Source organism: Diceros bicornis, chromosome 21 (assembly GCF_020826845.1).
Source record: "Diceros bicornis minor isolate mBicDic1 chromosome 21, mDicBic1.mat.cur, whole genome shotgun sequence".
NCBI lineage: Eukaryota > Metazoa > Chordata > Mammalia > Perissodactyla > Rhinocerotidae > Diceros > Diceros bicornis.
This window is the reverse complement of record NC_080760.1, coordinates 6,506,193-6,533,184: the sequence shown is the minus strand read 5'-3', so window position 1 is coordinate 6,533,184 and position 26,992 is coordinate 6,506,193. Positions and strand designations below refer to the sequence as shown.

Below are 26,992 nucleotides of genomic sequence, written 5' to 3'. Positions count from 1 at the left end.
CTCATCACCAGGAAAAAATCTTTTATGTTTGCTTGGTGATTGATGTTAACTAAACTTATTTTGGTAACCATTACATAATATACATATACATCAAGTCCTTTCCTTCTCCTGTAAACCTGGAATTTACACGGTGTCCACTGAACTTTTCTTGACCTCCTGGAGCAGAGAAGAGTCAAGCAGAGGTCTTTCTGGCTGTCCCTCTGCCTCAGAAACAACTTGTACCTCCTATTTCTAGTGTTCATCTCCACAATCACAGTTGGTAAGAAGTAGGGGGTGGGGTGCAAGATCTTCCCATGTACTCATTCAGCAGCTGTGCACTGAGCACTCACCCTGTGCCAGGTGCCCTGGTGGGCCAAAGTGCAGGATGAAAATGACCAAGTGGTCCCTGCCTGCCAGGAGCTCACAGCCTAGAGGGGAAATGAACAAAAGCAAAACAAGAGCAAGAAAAGAGCAAGTGGTGTAGAGAAACACAGCAGGGGGCTGTTAGGGAGGGCTGGGCATCACTGGGCAGGAAGGTCTGAAAGGCCTCACTGGGGTGACGTTTTCTGGGACCAGAGTGACAAGATGGAGCCAGCTCTTCAGGGGTCTGGGAGCAGTGTGTCAGGGGGATGGCACCACTGGTCCTGAGTCTCACAGGCAGAAGTGAGTTTGGCCAGAGGAGGTTAGAAATGTGGCCAGTGCAGCTGGAGGGAGCCTGGGAGGAGAGAACAGGAGCTGGGGTGGAAGGTAGGGCCAGGGCCTGGTAGGCTGTGTCAGTTACCTTTCCCTCTCTGACTTCATTGCCCCTAACCTTGCATTTCAAAACTACAAATGTTGACTATCTCACAATTTGTGTGGATTAGCAATCAGGCACGTTTCAGCTTGGTGCCTCTGCCTCAGTGAGTTGAACAGGTTGGTGCTGTGGCCTCAACTGAGGTTCAACTGGCGGAGGACTAGCCCCAAAGGTCACTCTCAGCCTTCAGGGTTCAGTTTGGACTGAGAGCCTGAGTTTCTTTCTGTCTGTTGGCCTGGGCACTCCCGTGTTTCTCTCCTCTATAGGCCTCCACATTGGGCAGTCCCAAAACACTGGTATTTGATTCCTCAGTTACAGGGATTCGACAGAGAAAGAGAGAGAGATGGAACATGAAAGACGGAGTAAGAGGAAGTGCAAGACTTGTGTAGTTAAAATTTAGACAAGACATCCCATCACTTTGGCTGTTATTATGTTCAGAAGCCAGTTACTAACTACTTAGTGGTTCCACGGGGATGGCTATACCATGGGTGGGGCTTACTGGGTACCACTGTGGAGGCTGCCCACCTCATAGACCAAGATGAGGCCCTTGGGTCTCATTGTCCATAAAACAGTAAACAATTGAATGGTTTTATGCCGCAGGATGGCAGTATCTAAATTTCCATTAGTTTCAACCCCCTCATGATGCTGACCTGAAAATGAGGCCAAGTTGGAAGTGACTGTTCCAATATCACATTGCTAGAACCCAGGCCTGTTTTGAGTGGTGTTCTGTGCTACCTGTCACCCCTTCTTGTTATTCTTCCATCTCTAATTTTGTGCCTTAGGTACATGTGACACCAGCCCACAGGGGTAATAGATATTATCTCATATACACCAGGTGAGGTCCCTAGGAAGTAGATTCTAGCCTGATCCCCCTGGTGTAGATTTGGAGACTGGGGAGGACCTGAGAGGCACAGGGACTATCCCAGGATGAAGAACTGGTAAGTTAAAGGAAGTCTGCATTCATCTCTGTCTCCTCAAAGCAAGGACCTGAGTTAGGTTTCTAGGGAGCTGGGGCTAGGGCTGTGTAGGCTCCTTGTGTACAGTTCAGGAAGTGACATGAGAGAGGAGGGTGAGCAGCCCGGGCTCAGGGGGCAGCTCTGGAGAAATCTGATTGAGGTAAGGGGTCCAGGTATAGGAATCTTGAAAAATGATCCCATCTCCTTGGTCCTAGGCCTCAACAGATCTTTGAACTCTGGTAACCAGGCACACACAGTGCCCCATCCAGCTCACTTGACGGGAGACAGTCAAGAGGCAAAAATGTTTTGTTGTTGTATCCCAACTTTTGCAGGATCTGGGCTCAAAAAAGCCCAGAAAGAGAATCTTTTTGATTGTTGCCTACATTGGCTCAGCCCTCATCCCTGACACCTCTGGGTGTCTGAGAGGAAGCAGTGAAGGGTAACATGGGGGAGCCCAGGAAAGGTTAGTGCAGACCAGGACACAACGGTGATCCCACCTGATAAACCCCAAAATCCAGGCCCCTCATCATGTGTTTGTGTGTGTTTGTGTGTCTGTGTGGTGTGGGGAAGGCAGGGTATGTGGGGCAGGCCATTCCTGGGCAGGAGCTGGTTGTTCGTTGTTGGAAGTCTGGTGGGTCTGTCATGTTCATACCCAGGTCATGGCTGGCAGCATGAGAAGGTGAGCTGCTCAACTCGTATGTTATTGAGCCCTAAAGGTTTCATCTCCTTCCCTTCCTGACCAGAGTTCTTTGCCAGGATGCATTCTGTGCCTGAACTGAGGAGCAGACTTTCTCTTGGGGGTCGGCCCCAGTGGCAGTGTGCAGGCAGCCCCTGATTCCCTCTGGCCCAGCTCCCAGGCAGTCTTTGCAGAACTCCACTCAAGAGGTCATCGAGTAGCTGCCCAATGGTTTCAACTCCACCAACTCATTAGACAAGGGGCAGGTGCATGAGGCCACCCACACCATCCAGTGCTGCTCTAAGATGAGAACAGGAGCAGAGGGCCTCCACATTCAGGACTTTGAGATGATGGGGTTGGACCAGAACTAGGGTGGGACCAGTCAGGGGCTGTCTCTTTTTCAAGCTAAAGGGGACGTACATGCAGGTAACCTTGTCTGGTTCAGAGCTGTGCTCCCTTGACCCTATTTCCCTTGTCTGTTGTGAGTTTAGGAGGCCACTGAGGCAGAGCCAGAGGCTAAAGGGGACTGCAGGCTGGCTATTCCTGGAAGAGAAGTGGGATCTTTCCTGTATTTAGAAGGACACATGGAAAGTCAGCTATGTGAGTGAACTTTTCTCTTTATCCCGCTCCAGAGTCAGCTCCAGAGTTTCAGCCAGCAGCAGAAACAGAGCTGTGGGCAGTGGTGGAGGTAGAGCTGGCTCCAGCTCCGTTGACACCACCCTCTCTAGCACTGGAGACAGTGTCCCCTCCATCAGCAGTGTTGGAGCTAGAGCAAGGACCGACATCGGCTGCAGCAGGAGTGGGAGCTGCTGAGCTGGAGTCACTTGGACCATCATTTCTAGTGGGAAGTCCATCTCCACCTGTGGCTAAGAAGCATGAGAATAAGCCCAACCTATGGCCTTCCCTCCTAAGCTGGTGGTGGAGCAGTTGACCATGATGGATGCGGTGAGCAGCTGGGCTCTCAGGGCGGGTGGGGTAGGCCTTCACTCTGCCATCATTGCCCCAGGCCTCATCCAGTCTTCTATGATCTGGGCCCGAATCCTGGCTCCACCCCTTACCAACCATATGACCTGGGCAACTTTCTGAACCCCCAACATTTGCTGTCCACCTGCAGACCGTAGAGGTGGACACTAACAGGACCTGCTGCACAGAGTGGCTGTGCCAGATCCATGAGGTAGAAGAGATGGAAGGGTGAGCAGGGCCTGGCACATCAGTGGGGGAGGGGAACTCACTGTGTGCAGTCAGGTCCCTGGTGGCCCAACCTTCTGCTCAGGAGGCTCAACAGCCTCAGGACTTATTAGACACCTGATGTGTACTTCACTATGAGGGAGACAGACAAGGCCCGAGGTTGTAGCTGCCACAGGGGAATGTGCATCAGAATGGGGAGGGGGACAGAGGGGGGATCAGGTTGTTGGAAGATGCCCCCTTGGGATGAGCGGAGCTGAGCCACCATCTGGAGCTTGGAGTTAGCCAGGATTGGCTGGATGCAAATGCCCCTCTCCCTTCCCTGCCAGTATTGGGTCCTGGGTCATCCTCTGCTGGGTACCTGCAGTGACAGAGAATAAAAGTCAGGGACTCTAACAAGGCTCAGGCCACATCATGAGCTTCCTGAGCTCCAGCTCTAAATTATGACCCTTGTGTGGGACTTTGTGGGCTGTGGACACAGAGCTAGGGTGTGGCAATGCTGGGTGACACTCCCCCTGTTCCCCAGGAGCCCTTCCAGAAGGTGGTGCCCTCTCAGTGTCTGGGCTCCACTTGGGGCAAGAGGAACAAGTCCGGCAATGAGCACCTGGCACACACCGTCCGGGCCAATATCGACCACTTCAGAAGGGTGGCCAACCTCGCCATCACCACCTGCCTCGGGGTCCCGAGCATGATGGCCCAGGACAGGGTGAGGCTGGTGGAGCGCTGGATCCAGGTGGCCCAGGTGTGCTGTGGGAGGCCCAGTGGAGCCCCTCTCTGGAGCCTCAGGAACTGCCTCCACCTTTATCAGCTCCCAGGATTGCAGTGTGTGGTCTAAGCCCCTGCAAGTCCCTAGGTCCTTCCTGCCAGGAGCACGCTGACCTTGACTCCAGGTCCCAGTGCGGGGATGCTCACTTCCTACCTGGCTCCCTCCTTGGGTTGAGCTAAAATCCTCCTCCTTGTGAGTGTTACACTTTGGGTCCTAAATGTGCCCTTCTGGGGCTCCCGGAACATCTGTCTAATCCAGGAGGGAAGATTTAAATAGAAGGGGACTGAAGCTAGAGCAAGCAGGGCTCCAGTGCCCCACCTCACAGCTCATTCTCTTCCCTTCCTCAGGAGTGCGAGATCCTGAAGAACTTCTCCTCGCCCCGCACTGTCATCTCTGCTCTGCAGAAAACATCCATATGCCACCTGAAGAACACATGGGGGAAGTTTCCTGGTGGGTAGTGCCCCTCTCCATAGGAGGACCAGTGTGGATGGGGGATCTCCTGAATGTCTGCCATTGGCCCCTCAGTCAGGTGGGAACTCCTGGGAGGCAGCAAATGATGGGGACAGGGCCTGGGCCTCAGCGGCGGGTCTCTAAGTCTCCCGGTGTCCTTAGTGCACCAATTCTGCTTCAGGACTCGGTTTCCCTAAATGCCAGGTACTGGAGTGAGCCACATTGGAGATATTCAAGTGTTTATAGCAACAGAACTCTATGCCCAGTTGAAACTGAAAGTGGTCAAAAGAGAGCTGCTCTGTATAGCTGGGGAATGGAGACCCCAGTGACCAACAGGAGAGCCCCCGCCCAGTCCCACGAGACCTTAGCCCTCAGAGGAGCCCAGTGAGAGCACTCCTCCAGGCAGTTTGAATCTCTCAGGTTGTCAAAGAAAAGGATATGCACTTAGACCCCTCACATTATCCCTAAATTTATCCTTCCCTCTTTCCCTTCCCCTCAGGGAGAGCTCTGAAAAATTTAAGGAGAGCTATAGCCAAGACGAGTCCTTGAGCAGAGAATGGATGACCAAGGTAGAGTGGAGGCTGGGTGTCTGGAAAGAGAGGAGGGGCCGGGGGTGAGGGGGACTGAGCAAGCTGTGGTTTTGATAATTTCTCACTTGAACTTTCTCTGAAACATTCCCGTCTATCTTGTCCAGGTTAACAAGCAGAGGGAACTGTTCTGCCCATGGGCAGGTGGGGTGCCATTGTTGGGCAGGAGGCTTTGGTCATGGGACACAGTGGTGTTGGCTGGGCTGTTCCAGGACGAGTTGCCGAGCTGGCGCCATCAGCAGGTCCCTGGCTTTCAAGCACGTCCATCCTGCTGGATGTAGCTTCTTCCAGGCTGTTGGGTGGTTGGGTGGGTTTATCCCTCAGCCTAAACCTGTCCTCAGGAAGCCAGGCCCCTGCTGCTCCTTCTATCTTCACCATGTCTCCAAGGGGAGGGCACACTGCCTACCCCAGGGACGGGCACAGCAAGGGATTCCCCTGGCCCAGGTGGACAAACGAGATGCTCATCCTTGGATCTGAACAACTGACCAGAGACAGATTTGTGTGCATTGTGGGACTCCCCACTGGACCCCTAGAGCAGTCACTCGAGTCAACCACAGGAGTCTCACCTGAGTGCCTGGTTGGCAATGACATAGGCCCCAGGTGGCTTATGAGTAGCATCTAGGCAACTGATGGATTCTTAGTGGATCCTGTTGAAAGGACGTTAGGAGCTTCATGTAAATGGGGAAGCAAAGCATCTTGTCACCCCCTTCTCTGTTGATCAGAGGTGGCACTTTGTGGGTCCAGTTCCTGAGTGGATAAAGAAAGAGTTCAGTGCAGGCGAATATCCTGAGTGGTTCTTTGGGGAGGAGAAGGGTTTGGCATTGCCTCTGTCCGGCATGGGGGAGAGACACTCCAGGGGACTGGGGCACGCAGGAGCCACTCAACAACCAGACTCCCAAGACACCCCGTCCTCTCCATCCACGGCTCAGCCCACGGCCAAGCTTTGAGAGCTCAGGGGACAGGACTGTTGTCAGTGGTGGGGCTGGGGGTTAGGCAAGGATGTTGGAACAGGGCCTCTGGCTGAGAGGGGCAAGCGGCCTCTCCTCTGTTGGCCCCTCAGCAACTCACTGCCCCTGTTTGGGCCTCTGTCTCCCCATCAGGGAAATGGAGGTATGGTGATTGTGTGGTGATTGTGTGGTGCAGGCCTCACAGGGTGGTAATGAGGTAAGAGGGAGGAAAGGAATGTGGGAGCTTTCTGCCTGCTCCCCCTGGAGGGGTGAGGGCCAGAACAATGATGACAGTCATGCGACAGTGAGTCCTCAGGAGAACCTGTGAGGTAGCAGGAGTTCTCACACTTTCCAGATGAGGAAACAGGCTCGGGGAGGCCAGGCCGAAAGCCCGAGCTCACACCCAGAGTGAGAGTTGGAGCTGGGCTTGTTCTGGAATCACAAGACCTTGCAGGGTGGAGTGGCATTGGTGCCAGTTCACTCGAGTCAGATGTTCAGGGTCAGAGGCCAGTGGTGCTCGAGAGAAATGGGGTGAGGGGAGTATGGTCTCGCTGACACTGTCCTCGACTCTGGCAGGAGGGGCCCTCCACATTTGCCCCCCGGAGAGCAACCCCCAGAGAGTGCAGGAGAAGCAGCAGCAGCAGCAGCAGGTGAGTGTGCCTGTGGGGGAGGGCCTCTGCCCTCCCAACTGGAGGCCTCAAATCAAGAGAGGAGGTTCCTTCCTCCTGGTGCCACAGTGTCTGAATCCCCCAGTAGAAGTGACCAGGAGGAGGGCCTGGAAGAACTGGTGCAGGATGGGTGGTTGTGGGGAGGGCCAGGGACCACATACCCTGTGATTTGCCAGAAGCCGGCCCTGGGTGGTGAGGAGGAGGAGTGTGGTGTTCTTGGGGTGTGAAGGGAGGAAGAATTGAGGGGAGGCTTCTAAGGGTCCTAGGCTGCTCCCCGTGGGAACCCTGGGGTGGGCCAGGAGGCTGAGGGTGAGGACTTTTCAGAGGAGGGTCTGCAGGGGGCCGACTTGAGAGCAAGGGCTCATCCCACCCGCACCCCGCTGTCACAGGCTGTTGTCCCTTATCTTGGCACTTTCCTCGGTGACCTGCTGATGCTGCACCTGGCGATGGGTGATTATCTCGAAGTGGATGAATCTGAGGACCAGGCAGGAAGGACCAGGATCCTGAGCCTGGGGATGCATGAGCCCCCGAACTGAGCTCTGAGCTCTCAGCACTTGGCACATCTCCTCTCATGAGAGCCTCACAGCCGCCCCTGGGAGCTGGGGCATCAGGCCCATCTTAGGGATGAGTGAACAGAGGCTCCGCCTGAGACATCTGTTCTCGTTCCCCACGCTGGGGAAGCTCAGAGCTGCCTGATGGCACAGCTGCGTGAGGTTTTATCTGAGTTGGACTCAGCCTCTCCGTCCCATGCTGCCCGTGGAGGGAGAGAGAAGTTGGGACCCCCAAGTCAGGCAGCACATAAGTGGCTGAGCAGTCCCCTCTGCCTGAGGCCTCAGCCTCCAAGTCGGTCATCAGAGAGGGTTGTGCTGCCAGGTCCCTCAGCCTCAACCCCATGTCCTACTACTCTGGAGCCCAGGACCCATCCTAGTTCCAAGTCCTGTTTTCTCTGCATGCCCCGCCCCCTCTGGGGACCTGGCAGTAGTGCCACATGAGAAGTGGTGGGCATAGGGGGCTAGTCAGGCTAGGGGGCTCTGTCTGATGGACTCTGGCTGTCTGCCTTCCAGGGGAATGAGATCAACCTTGAGAAGAGGACTGAGGAGCAACTGTGGCACTCCTTGCAGGGGAGGGGAAGGAGGTGGAAATCAGAGACCCTCTGGGGAGAACAGTTTCTGGCTCCACCCCTTGTATCTTACATTGAGTGGAAGATTTTGGTAGAAGTCGAGACCCATCCAGTTGGCGCGTGTGTTGAGGGGAGGATGGCATCAAGGAAAACTTCCTGGAGGAGGGGCTGATTATTCCCATTCTGAGAACAGGTAGACCCTGGATGGAACTGGAGGGAAGGAGCGTTCCCAGGACTGGTCCTCTGCCCCAGTCCTCACCCCCCACAAGGCCCCTGCAGCATCCCCCACCCAGGCCCTGTGTGCATCCTCTCCTTCCCTCTGGTCCCAGGAATACCGAGTCATGAGGGAGATCCTGCTGCTCCAGGTCGCTGCAAAGAATTATTACAAGACCCCAAGGAGTGATTTTGGGCCTGGTTCCAGGACATGGAGCTGCTCAACGAGAATGAGTGAGGCGGGGCAGGAGTTGGGTGAGGGCAGGGGTGGATTCTCCCTGTTGGCCAGTTCAGAGAGCCTGTCTCCGTGGCCCCTGGTCAACCCCAGGCCTTATGGCATGGCGACCTCTGGGACACCCAGACCCCAGCTGCTGAGGTTTCTTTTGACCAAATTTCAGGAACTTTTAGTTTTCTAGTTGAATCTCTGGAATTGCATCAGCTCTAAGTGGGGAAACCAATGTAAAAAGATCAAAACGTGCACGTGGAGAGGACAAGGCCCGAGGAAGATCATTTGAAAATGGACTAAAGGCAGGCAGGACTTTCCCTCCTGAGACCCCTCTAGGGGCTCCGTGTTCACCCCTGACCTAGATTTGAATCCTGCTGGGATCCTTGTACAGGACTCTGAATTCCTTTTCCTGCTTGATTTGTATCCAGGAGGAACGATTTCTGATGCAGCTTTTAAGGCTACCGCTGGGCCTCGTTCCATAAACATGACTGCTCCCTGTGAACTAGGATTCTCAGCACCCCTGCCTTCCTTATGCAATTCCCTTTAGGGCAGAAATCCCCTAGAAGGCCCCCAGCCTCCTCCCTGGCTTGGCCTGATGGATCCCGGGTGAGCTCTACTTTGCCAGGATAAGGGACCATAATCCTGGCCAGTCAGTGACCCCACATTGTCCCTTGTTGTCCAAGGTGAATTCTGAGCCCGTGTCCTTCTGAGGTCCAAGGTCTTGGGCAATCCTCCAGTTTACACACTCAGTGTTGGTGTTCCGAACTCGTCCAAATGGGGTAATTGGGCCCAAGTCATTAAAGTGTGTCACCCCTGGGTGGCTGTGTTTTTTTCCCCAGTCTTGTGCTGTGGTTACATTACAACCAGCTGCTGGGGTGTGAACCCTGTTTGGAGCTTTGAAAGATGAGGCATGACAGGGGTGTTGGGAGGTCCAGCAGGGAATGCCACGGAACTGATGATCCATGGTCGTGCATGAACACAGCCTTACCAATGAAAATACTGAAATGTTCCCCATCTGGTGGTGAATAGACACTGCTCTGATCTCACACCAAGAACCCGACCCATGACTAGCAGCTTTCAAAGGGTTACCAAGTGGCATTTTGAACCTCTTCCCTTGGGAACACCCTGTAAGACAAGGGCCAGATGAATCGCTTGGCACTTGTGTGTTATCGCCTCCTTTCTGATGGCTGCAAGTGTCACCCAGACACACAGGCTGGACTCTGCCAGGGAAGCCTTCTCAAGACAGCCAGAAGCTGAGGATGAATTCTGGTTCCCGGCATCCCAGGCCCTTCCTGACACGGCACAGCCACCCAGGAAAGTGATTTGGTAATGGAAAGACTGGGAAGGCCGTACTTTCCCTCCAAAGAGAAAGAGAAGTGCCAACAGTGAAAGCTTGATCCCTCAAATAGACAATTAAATCCCAACAAGCAGTGGGTTCTTGTCAGATTACTGATGCTGAAAAGGCCTCTTTTGATAATAGCACGATCCCCCAGCTGCCATGTCCATCTTCATGAATCAAATTTCCAACACATATGGATCTAAAAAACTGAGGGAAATCTGGTATTTCCTTAGATGCAACACTGAATTAGCATGCAACAAAGAACATAAAAATGGAGACCTAGAAGTAAATACCTAATTTGAGTACATAGACATCAAAGTGCTTTTGAAACAATATTTTGGAATCTATTGGAATATTACACAAAAAGAATAATCCACTTTTAGTACGTTTTACTGTGACTGTGAGGGGAAAAACTGAATCATCCCATGACGTTGGTCACTGCTGCTGCTGACTTGAAAGTAAAAATAAATGATGTACATAGTAATAGAAAATGAGAGAACAGCATGAAAAAAGAAGATCTTTCTCTCCTCGCCTGAAAGTCAACCTCTCACCTCAGAAAGAAACCGCTGTCTATATTTTCTATGTCACACAGCATAGTTTAATAAAAGAAACGTATTGGTATGCTTTAAAGTTTCAAGAGCTCAAAGCAAGGAAACATTAGGGAAGCAGCCATGAGACCTCACTGAGGTGCCTGCTCCATTTCATCTGCTGTCAGGACGTCCTTCTTGGCCCCTCACTTTCTCTGCCTCGCTAGCAAGTCTGTCCGCCATCAGTGCTACCTCCAGTCTCTCTCCTGTGCTCCTCACTGCCCTTTCCTCCTTCCTGATACCTTCCACAGTCACCAGAAATTGTTGGCAGTGAAGCTGTGGAATGCCCAGATCAGCTCCTGGAATCATCTCTGTCAAATCTGAAGACGGGCAGGAGTGGGCATGGGACCTGGAGTGCAGACCACCTGCGAGCACACCTGGCAGGGATTCACCTGTGTGACTAGGTGCAAGTTTTTGCAACGCTTGGCAAGATTGAAAGGACTTACCAGTAGTCCTTCCCTGCTGCAGGCCTGGAGTCCTTGCGGTCTCTCGGGCCAGCAGACCTGGGGAGGCTGGTTCAAGGTGTCCTCCCAGAGACCCGTCACTGCTAGGATGGGATGGGACTCTAGTAACCGGCCCCTTGACTATGTCACTGGACATCCTAAAAGGGATGGAGGTGCTTAAACCAGGCTTTGGTTTGGACTGGTTCCCACAGTCACGCTGCTTCCTCTGTGAAGACATGACTATCATCCTTCTTTTCCTCTTACCCTACAAAAATAAATCATGAAATTGGGTCAAATGATAAAGGAAGCCTGCCTTTTTAGGACAATTATCATGGCTGTTTTGTACTTCCACCCTCCCTCTATCCTCTGGGGATCTGACCTGTGTCCTGGGATGTCATCAGGCAGATTTGCATCAAGAACAGAAAGCTCCAGGTCAAAACTCAAGGCTACTCCAGATCATTTCTCTCCCTCCATCCTGTTAACACCCCCTCCTTGTTTGAGTGTGTTTCTATTCCTTTCTTGTCCTTGTCACTCTCAACTGTACAAGTCCTGGCACTCCCTCTCAGGACAGTCGGTCCCCAATCTTTTACTAAATCCCAAATCCCACCATTTCTGTGTTTTCTGACTACTCATTTGCTTAATCCATTGACCACTCCGTGTTCATAGAAGTGAAATCAATAGTGACATTGTCAACCAGCCCTTGTTAGCGACTTACTCCCACATCCCAGATGTTCACATAATCCAAATGGTGATGTTCAAAGTAAATAATTCAGAAAACATATTCACTCACCACAAATTCCTGATATCTAATACTTTTATTCAAACACTCATACAGTGGATACCTGTCCCTCAAGATAAGAAGTAATGCCAGATCACTGATCCTCACCTTAATTTCCTCCTACCCCTATCAATCCTGGATTCCGTGGACTATGATCTCAATAATTTCCTTGGAATAATAAAAAATTCCTTACCACTTAGTTATGTTGTAAACCTCCAAACCCAGATGATCCCGATTATCTGCCATGCCGCAGCTACTGCTGGTCTTATAACAAGCTGAAGAAAAAGCACGAAACATGATCTTTTGGTACCACTGTTATTACAAAACCATCTGCATCAACTGGGAAGCACTCATAATGCCTGAAAATTTTGTTCTCTTTTTTTGTGTTGGGTCAATAACAAAAAGAAAATTCAATTAGAAAATGGACAAGGGACCAGAATAGACTTTTTCCAAAGAAGACATACAAGTGGCCAATAGGTGTATGAAAAGGTGTTTGGCATCACTAATCAGGGAATGCAAATCAAAACCACAATGAGCTATCACTTCACACTTGTTAAGATGGCGATTATCAAAAAAACTAAAGGTGGCAAATGTTGGTGAGGATGTGGAGAAAAGAAACCCTTGTGGGAATGTAAACTAGTACAGCCGTTATGGAAAACAGTATGGAGCTTCCTCCAAAAATGAAAACTAACATATGATCCAGCAATCCCACTTCTAGTATATACCCACAGGAATTGAAATCAGGGTCTCAACGAGATACCTGCTCTCTAATGTACATTGCAGCTAATTTACAATAGCCAAGACACTGAAGTAACCTAAATGTCACTGACGGATGAAAGGATAAAGAAATGGAATATTAGTCAACCTTGAAAAAAGAAGCAATTCCTGCCATTTTTGACAACATGGATGGACCTGGTAGACATTATGCTAAGTGAAATAAGGCAGACAGAGAAAGGCAAATACTCACTTATATGTGGAATCTAAAATAGTTAAACTCATGCAAGCAGAGGTTAGAATGGTAGTTGCCAGTGGCTGGGAGGATGGAGAATTTGGGATCTGAGGGTCAAAGGATACAAAGTTTCAGTTATCAAGAAAAATAAGTTCTGGAGATGTAGGCTACGGCATAGTGCCTACAGGTAACAAGACTGTCTTGCATACATCACATTTGCTAATAGAGTAGATATTAAGTGTTCTTACCACAGAATAATATTAATAAAGGAGGTGAGAGAAAACTTTGGGAATTCATGGATATGTTTGTGGCCTTGATGGTGGTGACAGTCTCAAGGGTGTATACTTATCTCCAAATTCATCAAGCTGTATATGGAAAAGTATGACATCATCGTTGATTCTTCTGCATCTTGAAATACGCCATGTTCTCATCACATGAGAAAATTTTGTAACTATATATGGGGACAGATGTTAACTGGACTTATTGTGCTGATCATTTCAAGATATATACAAACATTGAATCATTTAGTTGTACCTCTGAAACTAATATAATGTTGTATGTCAACTTTACCTGAATTAAAAAAACACAACAGACAAAATGATTTTAAATATTGTAAATGAGTTCAGTGAATCCCTGAGACTGCCCCATTCCCATATGGGAGTTACAGGAAGCAGAGAGGATGAAGTAAGATGGAAGAAAGTTGTACAAAACAGTAGTCAAATTAAAATGATTTGAGTTGCTATCAGCTCCTTGTGGCAGAGTTCTGTGAGCACTGATCTTCTTTCACATTTATCTTGGAAAAGTATACTTTCAGACCCAACCCATGATAGTTCATCATTTGCTCTAATACGAAAATCTCAACTTAATAAATAAAACCAAAAGCACCCCTTATGTATTGATAAAGTTAGTGAACTTTACAGAGAAAAGAGCATATTTGCACAATCACAATAAAGGAAACAGAAGAACTGAATGATGATCGATTCTCATTCAAGCTTATCTTTGAAAGCCAGTGAAACCAGCATATCTTTTCAAGGATGTGTACAGAGCTGTCAGCCTTGGAAGATAGAAATAGTGACCTCCTCTGGAGCAAAGGGCAGGCTTGCTTACTGCCCAATATAATAGAAATAACACCCCTCCCTCGGGCAAAGGTCAGCAGACATCCTGTCCATTATCAAAGATTTGAGTTTCTTAGGCTCCGAGATCTTGCATCACTCTGCATGTCACCTGGCCCACTGTGTATCACCCTGTAGGAAGTGGGATTTAGTGAACCGGTGCAAATGTTGATACTCGGGCCACTGCTATTGCTGTGTCGTTAAGTCCTTTGTCTCTGACCCATGGGTCTACTTTCTTTTGCCAGAATCTATAAGACCATGGTAGGCTGAGTTATTAGCTTGCAGGTAAGGTAAAATATCATACCTTTCACGGTTCCTGACAAGCCCTTAATGTAACTAGTACTCTTAGGAACAGAGAGCTATCCAGAACAATATGTATGGATATTCTTCATCGAAGACTTCATGCAACCAAAACATTAATAAGTCTCTCTGATCTCTTTTATTTCTACCCCAAGTAGAAGGAGAGGCACCAAACTATTACAGACCTAGGGCTTGTGCAAGCCTCCTGGAGACCTAGTGACCAGAAACTTCCCATGGGGAGCAAAGACAGATGGGCATATTTCCAAAATGGACCCATATGCCTCCTTATCATCCAAAGACAGTACATTATCTTAATTTATGATGATTTCATTCATTAAAATCTTGTGATGGGCCAAAGATGCATATCTAAGAGGAGTGAGACACATGGCAGTTGTAAGCAGATTAACACATTTGGTGAATATCAAACTCCGAACTAAACTTAGTGCTGTAATCAATTATAAGGTAAGACAAATTTAATTAGGTCAATTAAATGATATTTAATGGTATGCCTGAATATTACTCTGCAATAATGAACAAGAAACTCATGTAAATAACTATAATTGGTCTTACTTTAAAATATGATAGTCAAGACTGTTTGAGATAAGCTGGAGAGAAGGAAGGGGGGAAATAGATAAAAGTTAGTTGCTCTGAAAACACTCTCAAGACCCCTGGATCTACATGTAACCCAGGAGATTGAGGCAGATGGCTGTGTGCCTAGATCCTCCTGCACTGTGGTTCTCAGGGATGTCACGGGGCTGAAGCAGCTTCCTGAATCGTGTTTACACATCCATGTGTACAATACCCCTGACCATGGGGATGAAACACCATTCAATCATCCTTTACACCCCTCTAATTAACAATTAGATTTCAGAATCATTGTATCATTACATGATAATTTATTCCTCAAACCTGTAGGAGGTCGAGCTAAAAGAAAATCAAATTTCAATGGCTACTTTTCTTTGAAGGACCAAGATGTTCTTTCACACTTGGAATCCGGATTAGAGGATAAATCCATCAAATCAATGGAAACAAGTTAAGACATGGACAGAGGGATATTTCATTCATATATACACAGTTTGCACTGTGGCAAAAATAGAGTTATATTTTAAAAAATTAGAATTTTTTGAAATTTTATAGATTTTAAAGACTTTGTTCTGCTTATACTCCCTTTGGTTTACCAAATCAAACTCACTCTTTAATGGGCATCTAGCATTGAGTGCTAATAACAGCAGCTTTTTTTAATTCTTATTTTTCCCAGGTCAAACACCAAGGGTAGAGGTCTTCAAGAGATCAAGTCTAATCTACCTACAGGTGTGGCAGGCTTAACTATGGATGTTCAAGCCAGACATTGCCAGAAGAACTACATCTCTTCACCCATAGGTGAGTTTTTACTAGTAATCACAGAAACTTAAGGATATCAAAGGAAATTTTTTATTAAGAACCCAAGTTATAGATTCCACTCTTAGGTTCATTACTTTCAATTTTTGACTCAAATCATATATATCGATTGGACCATGTTCAATTCTATGATCTTTAGAAGATGCAGCCTACAGCTGAAGAGAAACAGATACAACACCAATATCTTATCCTCTCTAGCCAAACTGAGAGCCCCTGGAGTCAGAAGTTTTCAAGACAAGAAAAAGTCATCCGTCTTTGGAAGAGAGACAGTAGAGGCTATTCAAACATTCAACTTTAAATTGTTAACATGACTTGTTAGAATGTGATGGAGCACACCTTCTAAGTTTCATGATTTTTCTCCACAATATTGAGATGGATGTCCTTGAAGTCCAGTTTCCCCATAAATGTATTTATTCAATGATAAAATTAGTTTCCCTATAATTACCATGAAAATCTTATGTCATAGTCTCTGACTAAAAGGAAACAAAGCAAATTGAGCAGTTGAATAGCAGTTTAATTAATTCCATACAAGGATCTTACGGCAGCATTATGTATAATAGTGAAACTGGATGTAATCCCATTTCTATCAAAGAAGAAGTAAACAGATTATGGTATTCCTGTTCTTTGGAATACCTCTAAAACATCTAAAATGGTAAGTTAGAATGATGTGCACTGATAAGGGGAGACGTCTTTGATATATGATTTGGGAAACAGCAAATTGCAAAACGATGTAGTTATGTAATTTATGTTAAAAAATCTTTATGTATATTTATAAATTCATAGGAAATTTCCAGAAGAATAAACCCCACCCTGTTAACAGTAGTGGCTTCTGAGTAGGGGAGTGAATTTTCAGGGAAGGGGATGAAAGGGGTGGGTTTCACTTTATATAGATCTGTGTACTTTGACTTTTTTTACAATATGTATTTCTTTCATAATTAGAAAAATGAATGATGTGACCATTTGGTCCAGGACAACAGCATTATGTTCACCAGTCTCTGTACTGTATGTTACTGCACAGCACGGACTGTAGGAGAAAGCCCAGGGGAGCAATGAAGACAAAGAAGACACGACACCTGCAAAAAGTCAGTGGAGTATTTCTACACAACAAACCTTCCAGGTGAGTGACGGTCAGTATCTTCCACTGCTCCAGCTCTGGCAAGAAACCTAGTACCTTCCCAGGGTAAGCTGGAGGACCACGGCCCACTAGTCCACTCCCCTCCCAGGGCCTGTTTGTGCAGGGTGACTGCCATCAAGCAGACAATGGACTCAGTATGGGGCCTGTGCCTTTGGGGAGGCTGGTAGAGAGGCACAAAGTCAAACACCAGCTAAGGGCACACACCTGAGAGGTGGAGTTCCAGGTGGAGACTCAAAATGTACCAAGACACTGCATGAAGGAAGCTACTCGACCTCTCTGAGCCTCAGTGTCCCCCCCCTGTAAAATGGGAATCACAGGCCTACTTCACAGAGCTGTTGGGGAAGATACATAAAAGTGCCTGTGACAGTCAGTGTCCACATTATTAACAAAGTCGTCTCCAACTTCAGAATAATCGATGAAAAGAGTAATGTTGATGAGACCAAAGACGAGATGCCCAGCTTCATAACAGCCCCAGCAGCATGAGAATGAGAGGAGCTCCGAGTAAGCAGGGTTCTTCACAGCTCCACTGGAGAGGATGAACATGGGCTACACCAGGATAAGCGGCTGTTGTACAGTGACTCGTGTAGTGAGGGTGGGTCCCTAAAGACACTGTGAAATACAGTTACACACAGTGGCTCCTAGGAAACAACTAAAAGAAATCAACGCAGCAGATAGGAATAGGAAGGGGGCGAGCAGAGGAGGGTCAGAGCCACAAAATCTGAAGGAAGACACTGAACCACGACAAGAGCCCAACTCTGTCAACAGCTGCTGTGGTTGCGCCAGGAGATCAAACGTCTGAGACAGCCATCGTGGGGACTGCTGGGAGCACAGTGGTCACTGCAGCCACACCCCAACAGCAGTGCATCGGAGCACACACACCCTGAGACTTTCCTCTCCATTAATCCTTGTTTTAAGATGATGAGGGCCAGCCCCGTGGCTTAGCGGTTAAGTGCTCGCGCTCCGCTGCTGGTGGTCCGGGTTCGGATCCTGGGCGCGCACCAACACACTGCTTCTCCGGCCATGCTGAGGCCGCTTCCCACATACAGCAACTAGAAGGATGTGCAGCTTTGACATACAACTATCCACTGGGGCTTTGGGGGGAAAATAAATAAATAAATAAAATCTTTTAAAAAAAAAGGGCCAGCCCCGTGGCTTAGCAGTTGGATGTGCACACTCTGCTGCTGGCAGCCCAGGTTCGGATCCCGGGCACGCACCGCTTCTCCAGCCATGCTGAGGCCACGTCCCCACATATAGCAGCTAGAAGGATGTGCAGCTATGACGTACAACTATCTACTGGGGCTTTGGGGGAAAAAAAATAAATAAAATCTAAAAAAATAAAATAAGATGATGAATAGACTCATGTTACAATGTCTCTTTCCAACCCTTGTGGACGAGTGTAATCAGAACCCCCTGAAGAAGGCACAGGCCAGAATAGGATGGAACACTGGGGGCTGGGGGAGTGGCGCTGCACCTGAGCACACAGACTATCACCCAGGCCTATTGAACACGAGAGAAGAACCCAAGGATGTGGTCTAATGAGAATTCCCCGTCTTGCCACATTCAGAGACACTACAGAGATTCTCTTCTGTTCTTTACAAAAATGTCAAAGAATTCATGCGTCATTAATTCATAAAGAGGCAAATTCTTGACAAAGTGACAGAGTCCAGATTCCATGACCAGGTTTTTCAGTTGTTTTGATAATATCCCACATTCAGGAATCAGAAATGTAACCTATTGGGATGTGTAATATAAACAAGGACTTTTTTTGATATAGATCAATGCCCATATTTTTAGAGATGACATAAATCATGAAAGCTGCTAACCATTCCTCCACAGGTTTCAATAAGACTTTTAAGTTAATTTACCAATCTCAGGAAAAAAGAATTGGCAATTCAAGGTTTTGTTTCTGCATTCAAGCGTACAGTACAGGCAAGAGAATGAGCAGAAAAAAATTAACAAGAAGGTCTTGTGCCTGCCCGGTGGCTTAGCGGTTAAGTATGCACGCTCTGCTATTGGTGGCCCGGGTTCGGATCCGGGCACACACCGATGCACCGCTTGTCCGGCCATGCTGAGGCCACGTCCCACATACAGCAACTAGAAGGATGTGCAACTATGACATACAACTATCTACTGGGGCTTTGGGGAAAAAAAAGGAGGAGGATTGGCAATAGATGTTAGCTCAGAGTCGGTCTTCCTCAGCAAAAAGAGGAAGATTAGCATGGATGTTAACTCAGGGCTGATCTTCCTCACAAAACAAAAGAAAAAAACAAGGTCTTGGTTGCATTTCATCTTTTGGAAATAAGCAGGATATTTTATGCTCTGTTCCTTTCACTACTCTAAACAATTTTTAAAGAATATGGTACAACTGACTATCCCTAGGCGTGTTTATCCTGGAACCTTGCCAGAATCCAAAGCAAAGATGTTAAAGCTGATGGGTTTCAAATGCTGCCCAAGTGCTGTCTACCTTGAACATCCCTCTCCCAAAGCTGGACCACCAGTCTCTTCCTGAGGGATCAGAGTCATCACCCATGTCCCTGAGAGACTGGCCACTCAGCCCTGAGCTGAGATTAGGCTATCAATCTAAATGGCAAAATGCTTAAGCTATTTTCATCTTAAGGTTGCTGTTTTGGAGGCCACTGCACTGGAATGCGTTGGTGAAAACGGCCTACTAGATACTTGCCTGGGAATTGGGTTGTTCTCCTCTGCTCTTGGCGGATCCTGGGGAAACCAATGATTAACCTCACGGATGCCTCAACTTCCACTTCTGCGATAAAGGCAAGCAACAGCCACTGTTACCACCCTGCAAAGCTCTTAAGTTGTGCTTGCAAGAGGGGCCACAAGGGCGAATTTCTCCCAAAAGCTGATGAAATGATGGCACTTTGGCTGGAGAAGGCAGAGGGCAGCAGGCAGAGGAAAGTTTCTGGGATGTCAAACCAGTTCCCATAAGCACTTCAGAGAAACACCTGGCCCTGGACTAGGTAGGAGGCTGTGGAAAGACCCACAGACATGCAGGTGGGAGGAGGAATCAAGCAACGGAGGGAGGCCGTGTGGAATACACGTGAGTCCGGCTTCAATTTTGGACAAAAGCAGTTGCACGATGCAGGCCCGCGGCTGCCCATGCAGCCGCCACACCCTCCTAACTCCTTGGTCCCTCTCGTCCTGTCACATCCCTCTGAGACTCAGTCCACGTGGAGCAGGTGCAGGACCACAGTGCAGAGCACACCTCCTTGCTCCTCCCCTCAGGGCTAGGCACCGCCCCGTGCCCAGAGCATCCGGGGAGTTGTAGTCCTGTAGTCCTGCAAGCTCCCAGCCAGGAGCGGTTGAGAAACAAAAGCTCCCAGCATGCACAGCTAGGGACCCCAACTCCCTCCTTGTCCCTCCACCCCTGGGCCCCACTCCTCTCCTTGCCCACCCCACCCTCTATCCTGCCTCTTCTCTCTACCACGCCCACCCTCCATGCCCTGCCCACCGCCTGTAGTATGTGCAGCGTGGTTGGGCTTCATCCCTTGAGGCCGGTACTCAGGTAGGGGTGGGGCTCAGCAGCCTGGCTATTGCTGAGGATGCTTGCAGCCCTCCTTGAAGCTCCCTGGCCAGTATTTGAAATGTAAATTCAATATATAAAATGGAAATATCGGGTGACTGGGATCCTGGAATTTGCCTTTTCAAGGCCACTTGTCCTACTATCCCCTCCATCCCTCCAGGCTGCCATGATCCTCCCTCTGGACCCTGTGGTCAAGGTCGCTGCAGAGATCCTCCCTTTGGACCCCGCCTGCCTGAAGAGCCCATACCTTGGTCAGGCATTTTAGAAGGACTGCCGTGAGCCATGTCATAAAAAGGAGAAAACATCACAGTGGACAGCCCCAATTCCTGCATATACAGACGGGAAACTTAGGTGCACTGGTAAGTGACTCCTAAGCCACTTCAGGGGACCACACGCACGCCCCTTCTCCAACGCTGCACACAGGCTTGTTCACTGGACTTCCTTATCCCAATGTGGACCTCTTGGCCTCATTAACACAGGCAACAGCACTGAAACTTCCCGTTGGTCCTTCCCACAATATCAGGGAAGTTTTTGTAGGAAGGTAATATTCAATTTCTGCTCTACTATAGGGCTGGCTCCTTGGCAACCAGTTTTAATATCCCTTTTTAAATATACCCTCAGAATCACAAAATAATTAAGCAAAATAATTTGTTGCTGTTGAGGGTTATGGTGATAACTCTCTGAAGTCATTTTTCCATTTAGCTACTCTGACTCCAAATACTACAGCACCACATGCTTCTCAGACTGGTGGATGCACAGCTCCACTTCTTTGCAGAGAGGATGCACAACAGCAGGATATTCGTGGCCCGACTTTCTGGAGCATCAGTATTACTAAAAGATTTGGAAGAAGCAAAGTTAGGTCATTTCCAAGTAAGGAATTAAAAACTTAAAGTTAAGATGAGGTGGGAAAGTCATATACCATTAATATTTGTCAGTAATCTGTGCCTGAAATGTCAGACTTTCTCTGAGAAAGAACTCTGAGACCCTATTTCCCATTGTTTTAAATAGGAAAAATTAGAAGGCATAACAAATCTATCGAAAAATCCTACCAATTTCCTAAGTCACGATATGGCACCTAGACATAAGTTATGAACATCATTGCTCCTCGTTTTCTTTCTCATTCAACCCAGTCCCACAGGTCTTGAGTGATTGCTGTGAACACTGCACTGTGCTAGGTGTCAAGGCCTTGGTGAGCATCATTATGGGGGTGGACGTTGATGGAAAAAGATTGCATCATAAAAACTCAAAGCCATGCCACTTGCCAAATTGAGGCAAAAATGGAAAGACCTAGGGCACCAAGGAAGGGTGAGGGCATTAATCGATACTTGGGAGTATTAAAATCCATCTAATGGTGTCATGAGTGAATGTGTTCCACTTTAAAACAAAACACAGCTGTTGTTCTCAGATATTGAGTTTATCTTTGTGCAAATATGCAGGATTTAAAGTGTTTATTGATGTATAACATGCATACAGAAATATATGCAGAGGTCATCTATATAAACCTCAAAGAATTATTACAAAGTGAACAGACTTGTGTGACCAAGAACTAGCACCAGCTTCATTCAGGCCCCGACAATCCCTTTCTCCCTCCTTCCTCACCAAAGGTAACCAATATCTTACCAGCAAACACTGTATATCGAGTTTGTCTTCTTATACAAGTGTTTTATTACAGGACAATTTAAACAATATACAAAATAAACAAAATAGCATAGTAGGCCCGTCACCCAACTTCGACAACTACTAATCATCTGCCATTTTTGTTTTATCCAGACTCCATCCCATTCTCACCTCACTTTATTATTCTTTTAGTCCTTTTTGTGTGTGTGGGGAGGTAAGATGTACACACACTGAAAGGCACAAATCTCAATCGTACAGTTTTAGCAAATAAACATGCCCATATAACCTTCACCCCTTTAAGAATAATGTATTTCCTTCACCCCCAGAAAACTCCTTCCTGTTCCTTCCCAGGCAATTTTTTCCTTCCCCCGAGGCAAACACTGATCTGTTTTTTTCACCATAGGTTCATCTTGGCAGAAATCAGCCCACGTGTATTGTTTTCTGTCTAGCTTGCATCCCTCAGCACGAGGTAGATGAGACTCACCCAGCACGTGTGTGTCAGCGTTTACTCCTCAGCATGGCTGAGGGCGTTCTGCTCTGTGGATGCCCCGAAGTGGGCTCGTCTTCCTCCTGGGGATGTGCAGGTCATCTCCTGTGAACATTCTTGTACAAACCCTTTTTGTATGCTGTTTAATTCCTTTATTAGCATTTAAGTGACACACCTTTGCAGTTTTTAGTGGTTGATCCAGATTACAATATGCATCTTTAACATATCACAGCCTACCTAGACTTAATAGTGCACCAGTTTAATCAATGTAAAATATGGAAGCCTTGCTACAGAACAGTTCCATTTACCTCTGTCTGTCCTTTGTGCTATGTTGTCATAAATTTTACATCTACCCATGTTATAAATCCCACAATACAGTGTTATGATTTTTCTTTAAATAGTCATAGGTATTTTAAAGAAATTAAGAGAAAAATGTTAAGTATTGGGAGGGAAAAACTTCGAGGATCTGCAAATGTACTCTTTCTTCTCTAAGTTTCACTCACAGTTTTTGCATTCATCAGTCAGTCTTGCCCACAGTAATTATTACTGTGGTGGTCTAGTGGCGATTTTCTATTTCATGCTATCCAGCCGCGTTTATTATTTGGAATTATGTGAGGAATATTGCCCCCCTCCCTCTCCCTGCCTTCTTCCTCTTTTTCTCTTTCTCTCTTTCTTCCCCCCCCTTTTTTTCTTTCTTCCTTTCTTATTTAATCTTCTTTATATCAGTATAGACTCATGGATATTTATTTTATTCTCTGGGTAATAATCCAATGCTACCATTATTTATTTTGTTGCTCCCAGTTTTCCAGTTTGAGCCATTGGGAAGTCTTTAAGATTGATTCCTTTTGGTTTTTTTTTAAAGATTTTATTTATTTATTTTTTCCCCACAAAGCCCCAGTAGATAGTTGTATGTCATAGCTGCACATCTTTCTAGTTGCTGTATGTGGGATGCGGCCTCAGCATGGCCAGAGAAGTGGTGCGCGCCCGGGACCAAACCCGTGCCGCCAGCAGCGGAGCGCGCTCACTTAACCACTAAGCCACAGGGCCGGCCCAGATTGATTCCTTTTGACACATCTCATCATTTTCTGTGTTTTTTTTTTTGAAAGCACTTTCCTACTTTCTGGCACTATAAGAAGCTCCAGGCTCATATTGTATTTCCCATCCCCAGATTTGAATTAGCCATTTCTCCAAGAAAACCTGGTTCTTTTTATTGAAGAATGATATTTAGAAACCAAAATCTGGGAGCTAGGTGTGACCATTGATACGAGGGTGTCACTGCTTCTAGACCCTCTCAGCAGAGCTTGGAAATGTATGTATGAATATAAACTCAGGTGTACACATCTACCTATCGATATATCAATCTATCAATCTATCTATCTATCTGGATAGATATATTAAAAGAGACATGGATTCATACTGATACTTCCAACTCCAATCCAGCACCACAGAGTTTATTCTAGCATTCTCCTTTTGTTTATTTGTAACTTCTTTCACCAACAGTGAGAAACTTAACTCCAGTTATCTACAATATATTTACTAATGTGTCAACTAGTTTCAGAATCGCTAAGCTATACCCTTATGAAAAACAAATTTACCACCTAGAGTACAGTGTTTTTGTACAGTACTTTAGTTTTACAGTATCCCATCAAAACATTGTCTTCTAAAGTTACTTAGGTCAGGACCTTTCATCCCCACCCCTTCTGTGTAGTTATGTCACATGCTTGTAATACAGTGAGGTTCATTTGTCACTGCATTCCATCTGAGTTCCCCAGCATCCTGATTGATTTTTAAAATTTGCAGAGTAAAATTCACTCTATGCGGTGTACAGTTGTATGGGTTTTGACAACTTTACGGTCATGTATCCACGTCCACGGTACCACACAGAGCTGTTTCTTTCACTCCCAAAATTCTCTCATACTGTCTCTTTGTAGTCAACCCCTTCCCCCACTCCATTCCTCGGCAACCACTGATCATTTTCCATCCCTGTAATGCTGTCTTTTCTAGAAAGTCATATAAATGGAATCATATACTATATAGCCTTTTGAATCTGGCTTACTTCACTTAGAGATATGCATCCAAGATTAATCCTTGTTGTTGTGTGAATCAAGAATTTATCCTTTTTATTGCCAAGTAGTATTCTAATGTACTGATGCACCACAGTTTCTTTCCCCATTCACCTGATGAAGGACATTTAGTTTGTTGCCGGCTTTTCATAATTATGAATAAAATGGCTATGAAGATTCATGCAAAAGGTTTTGTTTAAACATTAGTTTTCAATTTGCTTCAGTAAATCTCTAGGAGTGGGATATCTGAGTCATATAATAAGTGTATGTTTAACTTTATAAGAACCTGTTAACTGTTTTCCGAATGCAACTATCATGTAGCATTCCCAGTTCTAGTTGCTCCTAGTCCTCACCAGCACTCTGTAGTTGCAAATTTATTTTTTATTTTAGCCACCTAATAGGTGTGTGGTATCTTATTGTGGCTTCTGCTTCCTTTTTGAAAGTGAGTTCTACTAAATATAAAATCCTGTGTTGACTTTTGGGTTTTCTTTCTGCACTTGAGAGATGGCATTTTGTTGTTGATTTGTCTCTTTTGTTTTTGATAATATATCATCCATCATTCACATTATTTCTCCCTGTATGTAATGTCTTCCCCTGTACATATGTATTTCCCTGACTGCATTCAAGATTTTCTTTTTATCTTTGGATTTTAGCAGCTTGACTATCACGTGCCTAGGTATGGTTTTATTTTGTATTTTATTTTTTGTGTTTCCTGACTTTCTTGGATCTAAAATTTTAGATTTTTCACCAAATTTTGGAAGTTTTATGCTATTACTCATTGATTTGCCTTTCTGCTTCATTTAATTTTTTGTCTCGCCCCTCTCTGATGGGGACTCACTCATCTCACAGGTCTTAAGGCTGTCTTCATTTTTCTCAAAACTTTTATGTTCTTTTCTTCAGACTGGAAAATTTCTATTGCTCTATATTCATGTTTCTTCTACTGTTTCTAATCTACCAGTAAACTCAAAAATATTTTCTGTATTTCATCTTCCTATTTGGTTCTTTTTTGTAATTTCCATTTCTCTGCTGAGTTTCTACATCTGTTCATTCATTATGAGAATATTTTTCTTTACCACCATGATCATCTTTATAAAAGCTGCTTTCTCATCCTTGTCTGCTAATTGCAACACCTTGGGAATAGTTTCTACTGCCCACTTTTGGTCGTATATGGATTATATTTTCCTATTTCTTCAAATCTCATGATTTTTTAAATTATGTACTGGAAACCATGGATGATAGTTATAGAGACTTTGGATTCTATTGTATCCCTTTGAAGAGTGTTGTTATTTTTCTAGCAGAGAGTTAACTTGGCTGGACTGAAACTCCAATCCTATCTCCTTTACAATGGGCATAGCTGAAATCCTCATTCAGTTCTTTCATCTTCCAACTGCTGTTTTTACACTACGCCCTCTGGGGCCTACCCTACCGGTGTGTTATTCAAAGATCTGCCAATTTGCTGTGTGTGGGGGGGTCAGACTTTCATACATATTTTAAGATTTTCCTCTTTGTGGTTCCCTCCCTTCCAGAATTTCTCCCCTAACTTTCCGGCTACTCTACCAGCCCCAAAATACATCCTCTAACATTACAAGTAATACTATAGTTTTTCCCGTCTGGGCCATGTACAGATTTTGGAATGCTTTGAGGCAAAAGACTCAAGCTTGCAAATATCTCCTGGTAAAATTCCCATGATTCAAGGGAAGACTCCCCTTCAGTTCTGCTTGCCTTTGGAAGAGATTTATGCATACATACATATACACAATTATTATATGTGTATTACATATAGATACATGATTCTATATAAATATATATAATATTTCATGCAGATTTTATCATTGTTGTCTGTGAGAGTGTTAGTTCAACAAGCTACTCCACTATTACTGGAAGCTAGACCTCGGTTTTGTTTCTTTTTTGCATTTTATATAAATGGAATTATAAAATATATAGCCTTTTGAATATAATTTCTTTTATGCAGCATTATGGTTGTGATATTCATCCATGCTATTGCATGTAGCTAGTGTTAGTTCATTTGTTGAAAATAATTAATGTTGTTAGATGGTCATAAAATATGCATAACATGAAATTGACCACTTTATCCATTTTTAAGTGTACAGTTCAGTGACATTCAGTACATTCACACAACTGTGTAGTCATAACCTCTAACCATCCACAGATCTATTTCCACCTTGCACTGAAACTCTGTGCTCATTAAGCAACAACTCCCTGTTGTCCCTCCCTCTTGACCCTAGGAACCACCATTCTCCTTTCTATTCCTATGAATTTGACTACTCTAAGTACCTTATATGAGTGGAATCATGCAGTATTTTTCCTTTTGTGTCTGGCTTTACTTCATTTAGCATAAAGTCCTCAAGGTTCATCCATGTCATAACATGTGTCAGAATTCCATCCTTTTTAAGGGTGAATGGTATTCCACTGTGTTTTACACAACAATTTTTGTTAACTCATCCATTTATGGACACCTGGCCTGCTTCCAGCTTCTGCTTATTTTGAATAACGCTGTTAAGAACACGGGTGTACGTATATGTCTTTATATATGCGTTCAGTTCTTTTGGGTTTATACCCATATATGGTGTTCTGAGATTCATTTTTTCACATGTGGGAGGGTTCCCCACACCTCCAACAAGCAATTCTGGGAATGCCAGCTGGTTGTAAGATAATT

At 46.1% G+C, this 26,992-nt stretch overlaps 1 protein-coding gene across 11 annotated transcripts in view; it reads left to right on the top strand.

Annotated features, from left to right (window-relative positions):
• LOC131419435 (ral-GDS-related protein-like) overlaps positions 1 to 26,992 on the top strand; it is a 48,518-nt gene that overhangs the window by 15,633 nt on the left and 5,893 nt on the right. For 2 of the 11 annotated variants that reach the window (XR_009223233.1, XR_009223232.1), the window contains exons 2-6: positions 3,247 to 3,349; positions 4,703 to 4,805; positions 15,333 to 15,454; positions 16,412 to 16,589; positions 16,696 to 17,199. Coding sequence is in view for 2 of the 11 variants with exons in the window: in XM_058564516.1 (XP_058420499.1) it covers positions 4,086 to 4,295; positions 4,703 to 4,805; positions 15,333 to 15,400 (381 nt within the window). In the remaining 9 variants the exon portion in view is untranslated. Of the gene's footprint in view, positions 1 to 3,246; positions 3,350 to 4,022; positions 4,332 to 4,702; positions 4,806 to 5,304; positions 5,361 to 6,332; positions 6,990 to 7,977; positions 8,575 to 15,332; positions 15,455 to 16,411; positions 16,600 to 16,695; positions 17,200 to 26,992 lie in introns of those variants that run through there. The other 9 variants (XR_009223234.1, XR_009223235.1, XR_009223237.1 and 6 more) reach the window with 9 other exon arrangements.